Below are 14,527 nucleotides of genomic sequence, written 5' to 3'. Positions count from 1 at the left end.
GAGCTGAGTGCTGCACTTTTGGGGGCAAAACTGTACGCCCGGGTCTCAGCAGCGCTGCGGATGGAGTGAATTCCTTGCTGGTTTTGGTCGGATTCTACAGTCACGTTGCACTGGATACGAGCACCTCCTAACACCTGGCAAACCTTCGTCGGAAATCGCACCTCGGAAATTCAACGTCTTACCTACGGCCACAGCTGGAATCATGTCAAAGGGGTTGACAATCCAGCGGATTACGTTTCTCGCGGCATGCTTCCCAAGGATTTTGTGTCCAATACCGTATGGCCAGGTGGTCCATCTTGGCTCCTGAAACTGGAAGAAAACTGGCCCAAACGTCTTAATACAGAACCCCCACCGGAGGAAATACTAGAGAGAAGAAAAACTGTCCTAGTAACGCAAAGCATCTTGTCCTAATATCCCCTGTATGAACGGTAGTCATCATTTTTGAGGCTTGTACACATCACCGCCTACATACTGCGTTTCGCAAACCGTTGCAGATCAAAAAGTAACCGACGGAAGGAATCGTTTATCACTGCAGATGAATTGCAAGCAGCTAAGCATGCTTTGGTCAAAGGTGTACAGCAGCAAATGTTCCCGGAAGAGTTGAAAGCATTAAAATACGGTCGGCCAATTCCATCGCAGTCTGCATTGAAAGGTCGTCGTCCAATCGTAGATGCAAATGGCATACTTCGTGTCGGTGGCCGGCTTCAATACTCTGAAGAAGAATACCCAACCAAGCACCCTATGATTCTCCCCAGCAAGCACCCACTATCGCGCCTCATCGCAGAGCATCATCACACCCTTGCATTTCATTCTGGCCCCCGAATGACACCAGCATCAATTCGGCAAGAATTCTGGCCATTACGCGGTAGAGATCTGGTAAATTTCGTGTGTCGCAAATGCCTAAAATGCTTTCGCCACCGCCCTGTTCCTATAACCCAACCCATCGGCCAACTTCCCACTGCTCGCACAGTTCCCAGCAGACCATGCACAATTACAGGTGTAGATTATTGTGGACCCGTTTATATGAAACCTGTACATCGACGAGCAGCCCCACAGAAAGCATTCATCGCCGTGTTTATTTGCTTCGCCACCAAAGCGGTCCATTTGGAGCTGGTTTGCGATCTCTCGACGGATGCATTCGTCGCCGCTTTGCGCCGTTTCATCGCTCGTCGCGGCAACCCCGCAGAGATTCACTCGGACAATGGAACTAATTTCCAAGGAGCAAAAAACGTACTAACGGCTTTACATACTATGCTCAATAATAAGAAAGATCAGGAAAAAATCGCCAACGAATGCACTAGTAGGAGAATTGAATGGAAATTTATACCTCCCAGAGCACCCAACTTCGGTGGGCTTTGGGAAGCAGCTGTAAAAACCGCAAAAAGTTCGCTAACTAAAACTCTCGGTAACTGTAAGCTGTCATATGAGGATTATGCAACCCTTTTAACGCAAATCGAAGCAAATATGAATGCTCGTCCGCTCACTCCGCTTTCCGAAGACCCTACCGAACTTGACGTGCTTACACCAGGACATTTCCTTACTGGAACATCGTTAACAGCACTACCAGATCCAGACTATACAAGCACCCCAATGAATCGGCTCAAGCACTATCAGCAACTGCAGCAGCTAATTCAACAGCACTGGATTCGATGGAAGAAGGAATATTTGACGGAGCTCAACAGCCAGCAGCAAACATCTTCATCACCGGTCGAGATCCATGTCGGGCAATTGGTTTTGGTACGAGAGGACAACAAACCATCGCTTAATTGGCCGCTCGCCAGAATCATCGCCACTCATCCTGGAGAAGACGGTTGTACACGAGTAGCGACGGTGAAAACAGCAGCTGGTATTTACACTCGTCCAACATCCAGAATTTGTCCACTTCCGATCAACCATAACCTGCATCCACACCAGGAACAACTCCAATCTGCAACAGCAGCATCATCAATGGCTAATAGCGGAGCCAGCTAAGTATTTTTTGTAAAAAAAAAATCCAAAATATTATCTGTAAAGGAATCAAAATATGTAAATTAGTAGTTAATTTAGGTGGCCGGCTATGTTGGAAATTATATGTTGACACTTTGACAGTTCTCTAGAGAAGAAGAGGTGCGGAAATATCGTAAAAAACACCAACTCCGACAAGAGATGCGAACCGATCGCTACAGCGACACCCGTGTATTAGGGCATTATGTATATGTTTTTATGTTATATCGTATGTGTGGATTTATGTTGTGTTTATTATATTCATTCGTAAGTCAGCCTTCATTGCGCTAAGTCAGTAAAGTTTAGTCGTCGTTTAATTTAGAACCAAATAAAATAGTGTAGTCAGTAGTATGAAATAAATGTTTTAGTGAAGTGAATAAGTGTTTTATTGCCGCCTTCATTCGCCGGTCAACATTCTTGGATCCGCTACCGTCGTCGTTTGCCTGCGTAAGTCCGCCCTGGAAGGAAAGGAAAACAGTCGCGAACAGCTGTTTTAAGGAGCGTCCAAAATTTGGCCTCGGACCATATTCTCGGCCGGAACACACCAAGGTGAGGCCAAAACAAAACTATTCAGCGCGCTGAGTCTTTTTCATGTGATCTTTGTGAATCCGACTACGGAACCTCATATCATCTGATATGCAGCTGTCCAGCGGTAGCGCAATTGCGATTTCGAGTCTTCAGCCGTCCTTATATAGACGAAACCATGTTTGGTCGACTGAAACTCAGAGACATACTAAAGTTTCTTATCCAATGTGGTAAAGAGCTTTAGGCTTATTCGCAGGCAAGTTGAACTACTTGTGAGTTTAACTTACCTGTTGTTTATTTTTGTTTTGTGCTGTTATTTTTCCCACCCTTCCAATTCTACTTCCCCACACCTCCTTGTCCTTTCCTTCCGCTCAGGAAATGATGAAAACACACGGCAAGGCACAAATCCCCGACTATGTACGGGGAACGTGCCATTTGAGCCAATATATTCTGATTCCTGATTCCTGTCGCGAACAAACTTTACATTGCAAATTGACCTAAGAATGGGTTACGACCACCTTCAAGGGTGTTTGGAATATAATAGAGTATGTTAAAGCGGTGCCTACTTAACCTTCCGGAAGTCGCGCATGACACTGAATGAGTAACCGCAGTTGCCCAAAGACAATTCGCTAGCTTTTCAGAGCAGCGTGCACTCAGTGCACCAGCGCGACTGCCGGAAGATTAACGGAAGATCCCAGACTCGTCACCATTTCCACACAAACTAAAATACATAACACTATGCGGAAATTCATCCCCAAAATGTCAATTACCTACACCACACTTTCCGTCATCTTATCTCCATCAAAATCGCATAACTTAGCCGCCGCAATTACGCGCTTCACGTACTTTGTATCGGATTCGCCCTGATTGTGTACCATCGACCTAAACTTTCGTCACTGCATAAGACTATACTCGCGAGATCCAAAGAAATCCTTCAATCGTTTCACCGCATTCGAGTAAGGTACGCACACTGCATCCGGCGACGTTTGCGGAGGGGTGCCCTCGAGTACTTCTAACAATTTAAGTCCAGCCTTCACCTTCAGTACGTTCATCATAGTGAGTTCATCGGTTATTCCAACCAGGTCCATAGACGCTTCCAATAATTCCTTCGATTTCGTCTTCATTTTCGGCCGGTTTGCATTCTGGTATATTGAGTGAAACCACAGAAAGAGTGTTCATGGATGTCATTAGCATCGAGTTGCTTTGATTTTCCACATGGTCCTCGTGCATTGTTGAGTACCCAGGCATGGCATCAGTGTCCTTACCGAATCGTGACTTAAACTCGCAAAGTTGTTTGTTGTTGTTTTGTACTTGTTTCAATTTTATAGATAAATTAGAACTTCGCTTAATCTCGGCTTCCAGAGCCTTTTCGAGTTGCTTTTTCGTTGGTCGCAAGGTTTTCCTAAAAATACCTTTACGATTTTGTTGGCTATTTTCGGCAAATTTTAGACTAAGAGAAACGAAAGCAATGAAATTGAAAGACGGATAGGTATTCTAAAGCGAATCAGTTATAAACTTAGAACGGAAAACTAGAACTAGGCAGGGCATGATCGAAAGGAAATGTGAAGAATTCTTTGCGTTCTGCAGAGTAGGAGTTGCACCCAAGTCTACCGCATGGTCTATGGTAGAACATAACTCATCATCATGTTTTACCGCCGACGCCGATGATTTTTTTTATTAAGCCCTCTTATAGGTGTCTCCATTCACGCACACAAGCGTTTTTCCTTTCTCATACAAAGAAAAGTTATACAATCACTGAAAAAATCGACCCTTCAACCGAGGCCCGGACCACCCTCACATCCGCATTTCCTTCATCCACCCCGTATTCCGAAATAAGATGAAGGATTTCTGACGCATCCTCCACTCACCATTCTACTAACCCACCCCCTCCCCCACTTCCAAACCCACTCCATCAACATTTCAAAATATAATGAAGATAACATCGAACTCATGCTGATTAAGTTAATTAAATATTAGGGGAGCCCGGGGCTAGTTGGCGGCATCCCTTTGTCTTCGTTTCTATTAGACATATGGCGCTGTACCATTGTGTACCTCAAGTTAAGTGAAACCCATTACCCAATGTGTTTTTGTTAAAAAACATTTTGTTTTGTAGAAGTTGTGGTCTATATTGTGTTTTCGAGCATAGCAAGTATTTTTTTTAAATTTTAAACAGTTTGTGATATTTGGGGTGATTTTAAATCTACTTCTCAATTGATTATATTTGTCGAGAGTGCGTAAAAAGAGCTTTCAGTATCCGTATAGATATTAAAACCATCCATGAATTAAAGTAGCTTTTTAAATAGTTTTTTTTTGTAAAATATGCGGTTGGGGTAAGTAGGCGGTGACGCACGCGGGGCAAGTTGGTGCTACTATTTACAGAGCAAATGTAGTCATTAAATATTTTTATTTTTGGAATTCACTCCAAAGTAAAACTTTGTGTATCTAGTCAATGCAGGGGATATTTACTTCGGCCAATCGCCAGAAGAATTTCGAAAATATGTTTTTGAATATGGAATATGCATCAAAATAAAATGCCGGGGTATTGAGATTGACATATATTGGCAATTGTCGGTTAATATACAATTTTATTGAAAAATCTTTCAGCACGAACCTTTGATGTAATTGAATCTCCATTCATACATACCGCCAACTTATCCCGGGGCTGGGGAAAATTGGCGGGTTTACCGCGTCACACATTTTTGTCTATAAAAATAAAGACAATGCAACAAACACTTTGATAAAATTCAGGGATGTTGGCAACAGCGACATGTTCTATTTGGCAAGATCTATCTACATCAAAGCGCTAAAAAGGGAAACTGAAAACACCGCAAACCAGTCCCGTTCTCCCCTATACTTTTTTGTTTAAAGTGAGTCAGCGTCTACTTTCGTGGTAGTCGTGGGATACGTGCTAAGTGAAATAAGAATGTAATAGACATTTCCACAATTCTATTGAACAAAACCAGCTAATGAATCATAGTTTGGATAAATGAGAAAGGCGCAATTGCACCACCAGATGGATTAAAACAGGTTTTTTAAATTACATATGCTGACTTTAGATACATAGCAGGTCTAAAGGAGTGACATTAACCTTCTTAGCCGAGTTACTCCCATCGATTAATCATATCCCCTTTACACTGAAACGGTCGGTACGATTGTCTTCCTACCTTCAAGATTCAAAATAATTCGTTAGTTAGATTATTCATTAAATGAATAATTTAATTGCTGTATAATTTTGAAACATCTTTAAACCAAACTCTGCACAGTAGGCCTGGCCGTTTTATTATTTGCGACATATTACACATGAAACGAGTTCATAGTCGTTTCATAGAAGCAATAGTTTTAAGTAGATTTAGCCTACACGTATGCAACGTGGAGGACAGTGCTCGAATCGCAAATATAAATTTTCGCGTAAGGGTAATGTGGGAGAAACGGGGAAAACTGATATCAACCTTTTGTACCGGAAACCATTTTTCTAGAAAAAAGTATAACGTAGTAAAAATAATTCAAGAAACCGGAAACATAATAAAACCGGAAATCAGTACAAGGGGAAATTGAGTCCAGTAGAAATGTAGGTCTGTAGATCGCGGTTCACGATCGATCGACTCTTTCCCTTACGAACCGCCGAGTGAACAACATTAAAAACAGTGTAGTGAAAACTAATTATTTAGACCGTAGTAATGAACATAATATAAATTGAAGTTGGCTTTTATCAGTAGCCGAGATTTACAGAGTTTCTTCTCTTGGTGAATTAGAAAAAAGTCGTGAGTGATTAAAACAATAGACTATATTTGAATTGTGAGTAATTTTAATTGTTCAGAAAAAAATTGTATAATTAATGATCATTTGCTATAGGAATTATTTACTATAGATCGAGAGTGAGTGAATCAAGGAATAATTACAAAGGCTAGAGTAGAAAAAATAGAACTAGCGTCAGGTAAATGTGATAAAATAAGACAAAAGTTCGTATGCTAATTTGGTTGTTCCACAGCTTCCATGTTGGTGGCCGACATCGTTGGGCTTTCTGTATATTTAGTGTTGGTCTAAGGATCGACCAAGCACCGGAGTGCAAGTCGACGCTCAACACCGACCGGGCTCTGCTCCATCCAACAGGACGACAGTGGAATACATCCGCTATTTTCGGTGAGTGCAGTGACCTCGGGTATTCTTGGCAATCCCCCGGATGTGACAATCGCCTCGTGGCTGCGTGCTACTATTGGCACATCTGGAGTGCGTTGGCTGCAATAAAAATCTCGGCCTCGCGGCACCACCCGCCATTACCGGTTGCCACGAAAGCGAGTCGTGTTCAAAGGGAAAGATTTTCCCCAACGCCAGAGAGATTCGCCTGCTACTCACGCAGCTAACAGCCCAGAAGGGACGCTGTACCGCGTCCTCGTCGTGCGACCACGTGTGCAATCCTTGGTGCACGCCATCACCGCCCGCAGTGCACCGGCTGTCAAACGCCATCCCCGCCGCAGCGAACAGCATCAGTTCCGCTTCGCACTGCTCGAAATCATCCAACCGCAGCAACAGTGAAACCAAAGCAGTACGCTTCGCCACTATCCATTGGTGGCCCGCATCGACCGCCGTACAAATCGTCCGTGGGCGAACCGAAGCAGCACGCTTTGCCACCACCCACTGGTGGCCCACAGTGAACACAGCATCGTCCGTCGAGCATCGATACGGTGCAATTTACCACCCACCCACCGGGTGGCCTACAACGAACGCCTCGTCGCACATCGTAGCATCGAACCAGCATCGCCGGTGGGCAGCGAATCCATCAGCACCCGACGGTGAGCCGAAACCATTGGCATATTCACCACTCGAGTGCGAACCAGGTAACCGTTCCAGTGCCTGTAAGTACGACCAACCACAACCATACATACGAACTTTCATAGTGCGCGTTGAGAGTAGGGAATTGGAAATTGTAAAGTAGGGTAAGAAGTGAGAGAGAGAGAGAGAGAGAGAGAGATTAGGCCCCGCACAGTTCGGGAGAAATTAAGAAACCAAGGTTAGATGACGTCACGAAGGTAGGATAGCGATAGGAGAGAAACAGGAAAATAAACTCTGAAACGATATTAAAGTAGACGAAATTTGCAATTAAAAATAAAAGGGTTTAAATAAAAAGTTTCTCTAGACTGTTTAAAAGCAAGATAATTGGAATTTCATTATTTTGGAAAGTTTTGGGAATATTCGTAAAGACTGGTAGGAAAAGGTATTGGGAGCTTTGGGGTGGGAGATGAACTGGAGGCGGATTCTGCGGTAGGGTTAGGAATTAAAGCTAGCCAGGGCAAACTGATCTGTAATCCCGGCAGACGACTTCGTCGTCTGGCGCATAAGCCGGGTATTTAGAGGCCCTACCAGAATCCCCCTTACATTGGCGCCCAACTTTAAAGAAACCTTGCCCTGTTCAAAATTGAATTTTTAAATTTGTGGTTGATATTTGGTTTTCTCCGATTTGTTTTTTTTTGGTAATGTAGATTAATAGGATTATTAGGTTTAATTTAGTGGGTTAGATTGGATTAGAGCACTTTAAGTTATTGATTTTTTTTTCTTTGAATTTTAAGTATCTAGTATTTTGAGTTTCTGGGATATTTTGGTGAAGGGATTTATGGGAAAACAATTTTGAATTTTGATTATATTTTTATATTTGAATTTTCTGCTTAAGAAGCGGTTATTACACCATATTGCTGCATTTTTCGTTGAGTGCCGATTTTTCTGAAAAGAGAACAAATTGAACGATTAGCATTATGTCCTTCATAGCAAGCGGAACTCCGCTAATAAATGCGTTTGATTTAAGTGAGGAAGAATTGGACTACGAATTAGCAATTCGAAACAAGCTCTACAAAGAAACAGAGAGAGAAAGACGGGAGAGACTGAAGAAAGTTTTCCAACAGGAAATAAGTAGCACCCCAGAGATGAATTATGAATTAAAGCTGAACGATGAATTATCGCAAGCGTGGCGAAAATTAAAAGAAATTGAGGACGGTTTGAAGGTTAATATCCAAGTAAAATGGATTTCTCAACTTCGCCATTGGCGAGAAAGAATTCTACGAGCCAGAGTAGATGATTTAGCACAAGAAGAACAGAAAGTAGAACTGTTGACGAAAATCAAGAGATTGTCGACAGATTACAAGTTCGCGGCGAATAGATTAATGAATTTGAGTGAAACAGAAGAATCAGAAGCAGAAGAAATTAATAAAACGATAATGAACAAAAAGGGACGTAATTCAGGAAGCGGGTTAGACGACAGTTTAATGTTACAAAGTAGTTTTGCGACAAATATGAAAAAACAATCGAAAGAATCACTAAATAGGGTATCAAACCAAACAATTGGAAATTTCTTTGAATCATTGCCTAAAATTGAAGAGTTAAGAATTAGTAATGCACGGGAAATAATCGAGAATAGATCAAAAATTCTGAAAACGCCAGAGCAGTCAGAAGGAAATGGATCTCAGCATACATATAGTGTAAACAGGAAAGAGAAACATCGCAAAGAACAGAAACATAAACCACGAAGACATAAAAAGAAGGCAAGTAAGGCGAGAGATAGGAAATTAACTTACAGTTCCTCGTCGAAAAGTAGTTCGTCTATGGATTCCTTAAGTAGCATATTGTCTACAGAATCCAGCTCTGACGCGCAGTCTGAGAATCAATCGGTAAGGTCCCCTCAGAATCGTCGAAGGGAAGAGCGGTTCCAACACTACCGGTTAGATAGATGGGGAATTCAATTCAGCGGTGATCCTCAAGGGATGGATGTTGCTGACTTTGTGTTTCAAGTTAACGAACTGGTAGCAGCAGAACGAATTCCAAATGATCGTTTTCTCGACCAGGCTTATATACTCTTTTCTGGTGAAGCACGTCGCTGGTATTTTACCTATAAGAAAAAGTATAAAAGCTGGAAAATATTTTCGAAAAATTTAAAAATTCGTTTCGGAGACCCTAATAAGGACCGAAAGCTTCTGCAAGATGTAAAAGATAGAAATCAGCGAAAAGGGGAGCCGTTCGTTGCATACTGTTCTGAGATTGAAGGCATGTTCGAAAGAATGACCAAACAATACTCGGAAAGGAAACGGTTAAAGGTCCTTCGAAACAATATGCGTAGGTGGTATAGAACAAAATTGTCCTTTTATAAAATAAACAGTATTGCTCATTTAAGTATGCTGTGTCAACAATTGGATAAGGATAGTGGGAAGATTTACTCGAAATCGTCACACCCATTGAAGAGACACGTGAGGAACGTGGAAGCGACTTCGAATTCTTCGTCGTCATCATCAGATGAGGCTGACATTTGCGCATTTGATAGAAAAGGGAACCAAAAGCCAAGAGGGAATTTTAACCCTTCTCTTGCTATAGCCAAAGAAGACACAAAAGTAACTACATTACAAGAACCAAATTCGTTATGTTGGAACTGTAGGAAATATGGCCATCGCTGGAGGGATTGTAAACATCCAAAGGTTATATTTTGTCATGCCTGTGGCACACCAGGGGTAACTTTTTTCACTTGTCCAAAAAGCCACATGCTACCTCTACAGACCCAAAAAAACGAGAGACAGGAAGAGAAGTGAAGGGGAGTTCTTTTCCGGAAACCAAGGTAGACCCTGAAGTAGACAGAATAAAAAGCAAAGAGATAAATAGGAACGTATTGGAACTGAAAATTAAGCCAAACAAATGTCCTCATTTGAAGGTAACAATAATAAATTCAGAATTGCACGCGTTGTTAGATTCAGGAGCTGAAATTTCTGTGTTGAATTCCGCTGATATCGCGAAACTATATAACTTTAAAATTCATAAAACCAATATGAAAGTGGATACACCAGGGAAGTGCGGTTATAAATGCGTAGGTTTCGTAAACCTGCCAATAACATTTAACGACGTGACCCGTGTTATCCGTGTGTACATCGTTTCTGAATTTTCCAAACCATTCATACTCGGAATAAACTTCTGGAATGCATTTGAAATTGTACCAACAATGAAAATGCAAAGCAAAGCTGGGGCAAATAATGTAAGTGTAACAAATGTACGAAATGACATGCTACAATTTGCTGAAGATTTTTATTCCGAATGCGAGGAAATTCAAGTAACCCTCTCGCAATTTGCATCGGTTCTAAGTGAGGAGGATAGCGAAGAAGAAGATCTGACCCTTGAAGTTCCAACCCTTGATTTTCAACCAATGTCAGTAGAGGAAATAGAAACAGAACATTTGTTAGACGATAGGGAACGAACTCAGTTATTAGACGCGATTAACTGTTTTGATTTTTCCGCAGACGATAAAATCGGTCGTACAGAAATTCTGCAACACGAGATTCGTCTGATCCCCGGGATCGAACTTAGGGCCTCCCCCATGTATCGTTGTTCCCCATACGTTCAAAAATATGTGGACGAGGAGATCGAACGGATGAAAACAATGGATGTCATAGAACCGTGCGAGTCTGAATACGCGAGTCCACTACTTCCAGTAAAAAAGTCTAATGGTAAATTTAGAGTATGTTTAGATTCGCGGCGCGTTAATGAGGCTACCAAAAATGACGCATATCCTATGCCTCATTTGCATGAAGTGTTGCATCGAATCGAGCAAGCCAAGTTCTTCAGCGTGATAGACCTGAAAGAGGCATATTGGCAAATCCCCCTCGCAGAGTCGTTGCGTAATTTCACCGCGTTCCGAACTAGGAAAGGACTGTTCAGGTTCAAGGTCATGCCCTTCGGTTTAAAAGGGGCTCCATTCACAATGTCTAGATTAATGAACTTAGCTTTAGGGACAGATCTACAACCGTACGTGTGGGTATACTTGGATGATATCATCATCGCTACTAGAACTCTTAGCCAACACATACAATTAATAAAAGAGGTCGCGAACAGGTTAAAACAGGCTAATCTAACAATTAGTTTAAATAAATCAAAATTTTGTAGGAAAAGTGTACGCTATCTCGGATACATAATCTCAGAGAAGGGAATATCCATTGACATGGAAAAGATTAGGCCGATCCTGGACTATCAAACGCCAAAGACAGTAAAAGATATTAGGCGCCTCCTCGGATTAGCAAACTTTTATCAGAAATTTATAAAAAGCTATAGCGATATTACGTCTCCCATTTCTGATTTATTGAAAAAAGATAAAAAGAAGTTTTCGTGGTCTGAAGAGGCACAGAGGGCGTTGGAACATTTGAAAGAGGCACTAATTAGCCCTCCAATTTTAGCTAATCCAGATTTTGGAAATCAGTTTTCAATCGAATCTGATGCATCTGATTTGGCTGTGGGTGCGGTGCTGACGCAAGTGCAGAATGGCGTAAAGCGCGTCATCGCATATTTCAGCAAGAAGCTCAACTCCACACGCAGAAAATATGCTGCTGTTGAGAAGGAGTGTCTGGCTGTGCTATGGGCAATAGAAGCGTTTAGAAATTACGTAGAGGGAACTCACTTTCGGGTAATCACCGACGCTCGTAGCTTGATCTGGCTGTCTAAGGTTAGCGCAGATAAAGGATCAGCCAAATTATGTAGATGGGCATTGAAACTCCAACAGTTTGATTTCAGCATCGAATACAGGAAAGGGCGAGATAACATAACCGCTGACTGTCTATCCAGATCGCTTAACACCATTCAAGCGAAATGGGAAGATTTAGATTACAATAAAATGTTAGAAAAAATCTCAAAATACCCGAAGAAGTACAAAGAATTTAAAACTGTTGATAAGAAAATATTCAAATACGTCAAAAATGAATCTAAAATAACGGATGAACGATTTAACTGGAAACAAATTCCCACAAAGGAAGAAAGAGCAAAATTGATCAAAACTGTACATGACGAAGCTCACTTAGGATTGGAAAAAACGTTAGGAAAATTAAAGGAAAAATTCTATTGGCCATTAATGTATAACGAAACGAAGCAATATTGTCAAGGATGCGTCAAATGTAAAACATCCAAATCGGACAACATAAATCATATTCCACCAATGGGAAAGCAAAAATTGGCAACGCAACCATGGCAAATAATCGCCACCGACTACGTTGGCCCATTTCCACGTGCTAAGAAAACGGGGAACACGTGTCTTCTAGTAATCACTGATATTTTTACCAAATTTGTAATCATACAACCTCTCAAAGAGGCAAAAGCTAAACAACTGTCATTCTTTCTGGAAAACATGGTATTCCTACTCTTTGGTGTTCCAGAAGTCGTATTATCCGACAATGGGGCACAATTCATTTCAAAGGAGTTTAAACTCTTATTGGAGAAATACGGAGTCACTCAGTGGCTCACACCTGTATATTTTCCTCAAATCAATAACGCCGAAAGAACAAATCGCGTTATAACTTCCGCTGTGAGAGTTTTATTTAAAAATATCAAAATCAGTGGGATGCAAATATTTATCGCATTGCTAACGCAATTAATAATGCAACGCATGCTTCCAGTGGATTTTCGCCGTACTTTGTAAATTTCGGCAGAAATCAAATCAGCTCAGGGGAAGAGTATCAAAATTTTAGAGACACAGGTTGCGACAAGAGCCCAATAGAAACAGAACATAGCGAAAAAATGAATAAAATCTATAATGAAGTGCGAACGAATCTCAAAAAAGCATACGATAAATACTCAAAATATTATAATTTACGTTCAGGCAAGATGATTGACTTCCAGGTTGGACAGAAAATTTTGAAGAAAAATCATTTTCTGTCTGACAAAGCAAAAGGTTTCAACGCCAAACTCGCACCAAAATTCGCAGAAGCGGTTATCCAAAAGAAAGTGGGAGATTATTGCTATGTTTTGCAAGACTTGAACGGGAAAACTTTAGGTCTATACCACGTCTCCCAATTGAAAAAATTGTAAAACAATCTAAGGATAGAAAATTTTTCAAGGTCGAGCTATGTATACAAACTACGAATTCAGCAAAGCTGCAACCACAAAAATACGCGAAGTCGGAAAAACTAAAATAAATCAATAAATAAATATAAACAACACAGTAAACTAAGAAGCTAACGACAAGCTTAGCGATTCAAAATAAGAATATAAAGTAAACGTTTATCGAGCTATGTAAACAAACTACGAATTCAGCAAAGCTGCAACCATAAAAATACGAAAAGCCGGAAATTTTAAATAAAAATAAATGCGAATTATAAGTAAAATGTAAAAAGTTAATTTCATTCGTAGCAATAAAATAAAAATTAATAAATAATTTGAATAAAAATAGATTAATTTTTTAGAGCTATGTATATACACTATGAGTTCAGCAAGGCTGCAACCAATAAAATACGCAAAGTCGGAAATCGGAATAGAGCAATACAAAACTGGAATGCCATCGGCAAATTGATTCAATAAGGAAATATGATAAAAACTAACAGAAAAGCCGAATAAAAGAAAATTGAAATCAATTACTCACCAAAACCACAAAGCCTGATGCCAAACATTCCACCAGTAGATTGGCTCTTGGCATACGCATCCAAGCTTTTTGTGCTAAAAAGAAAACAATATTAATAATAACAAATGTATATAAATGTAAATATAATAGTATTTAAAATAAGCTTTTAATCTTTTATCTAAAAGACTACAAAAGTTTTAACCAATAGTTACTTTTTCTTTCAGTGTACGAAAGAAATAAGTGAAACGAAGCACTGTGTATATAATAGTATGCATATAGTAGTAGTAGCATAGGGGTTAAAAGACAAGGAGAACAATGGGTATTGAATTTGATTATGGGATAATACAATAGAAAGCGAATTTAAAATTTAGGAATCTCAATAGGATAAGAGGAAAATCAGCAATTAGAACTAAGGTGTAAATAGTAGAATAAGTAAAATCGGTACTCACGTTTTGGCACATTTCACAGTTTGTCCCTGAAAGAGATTTCACTCAGCATCAGTCTGGTTTCAACTTTTTTTTTCACGCATCAATTTTCGATATCTTATCAGCACGGACTATCAATGTCCGAAGCTGACACTAATCTGATCATTCGTTTCACAATTTCAATTACAATAGCCCTAGAGATCAAAATCCGTTAATAGTAACCCGAGAGAGGAGCATGAGAAATGAGAAA

At 40.5% G+C, this 14,527-nt stretch overlaps 1 protein-coding gene across 1 annotated transcript; it reads left to right on the top strand.

The window, feature by feature from the left end:
- Window positions 1-1,023: 1,023 nt before the first annotated feature.
- Window positions 1,024-1,971, top strand: LOC131687709 (uncharacterized). Its single transcript, XM_058971804.1, has one exon. It carries the CDS (start codon window positions 1,024-1,026, stop codon window positions 1,969-1,971), a length of 948 nt encoding a protein of 315 aa, XP_058827787.1.
- The last annotated feature ends 12,556 nt before the right edge of the window (window positions 1,972-14,527 follow it).

Source organism: Topomyia yanbarensis, chromosome 3 (assembly GCF_030247195.1).
Source record: "Topomyia yanbarensis strain Yona2022 chromosome 3, ASM3024719v1, whole genome shotgun sequence".
In the NCBI taxonomy this organism is placed as follows: domain Eukaryota; kingdom Metazoa; phylum Arthropoda; class Insecta; order Diptera; family Culicidae; genus Topomyia; species Topomyia yanbarensis.
The sequence above is the reverse complement of the archived record's forward strand: the minus strand, read 5'-3'. Positions and strand labels throughout refer to the sequence as shown.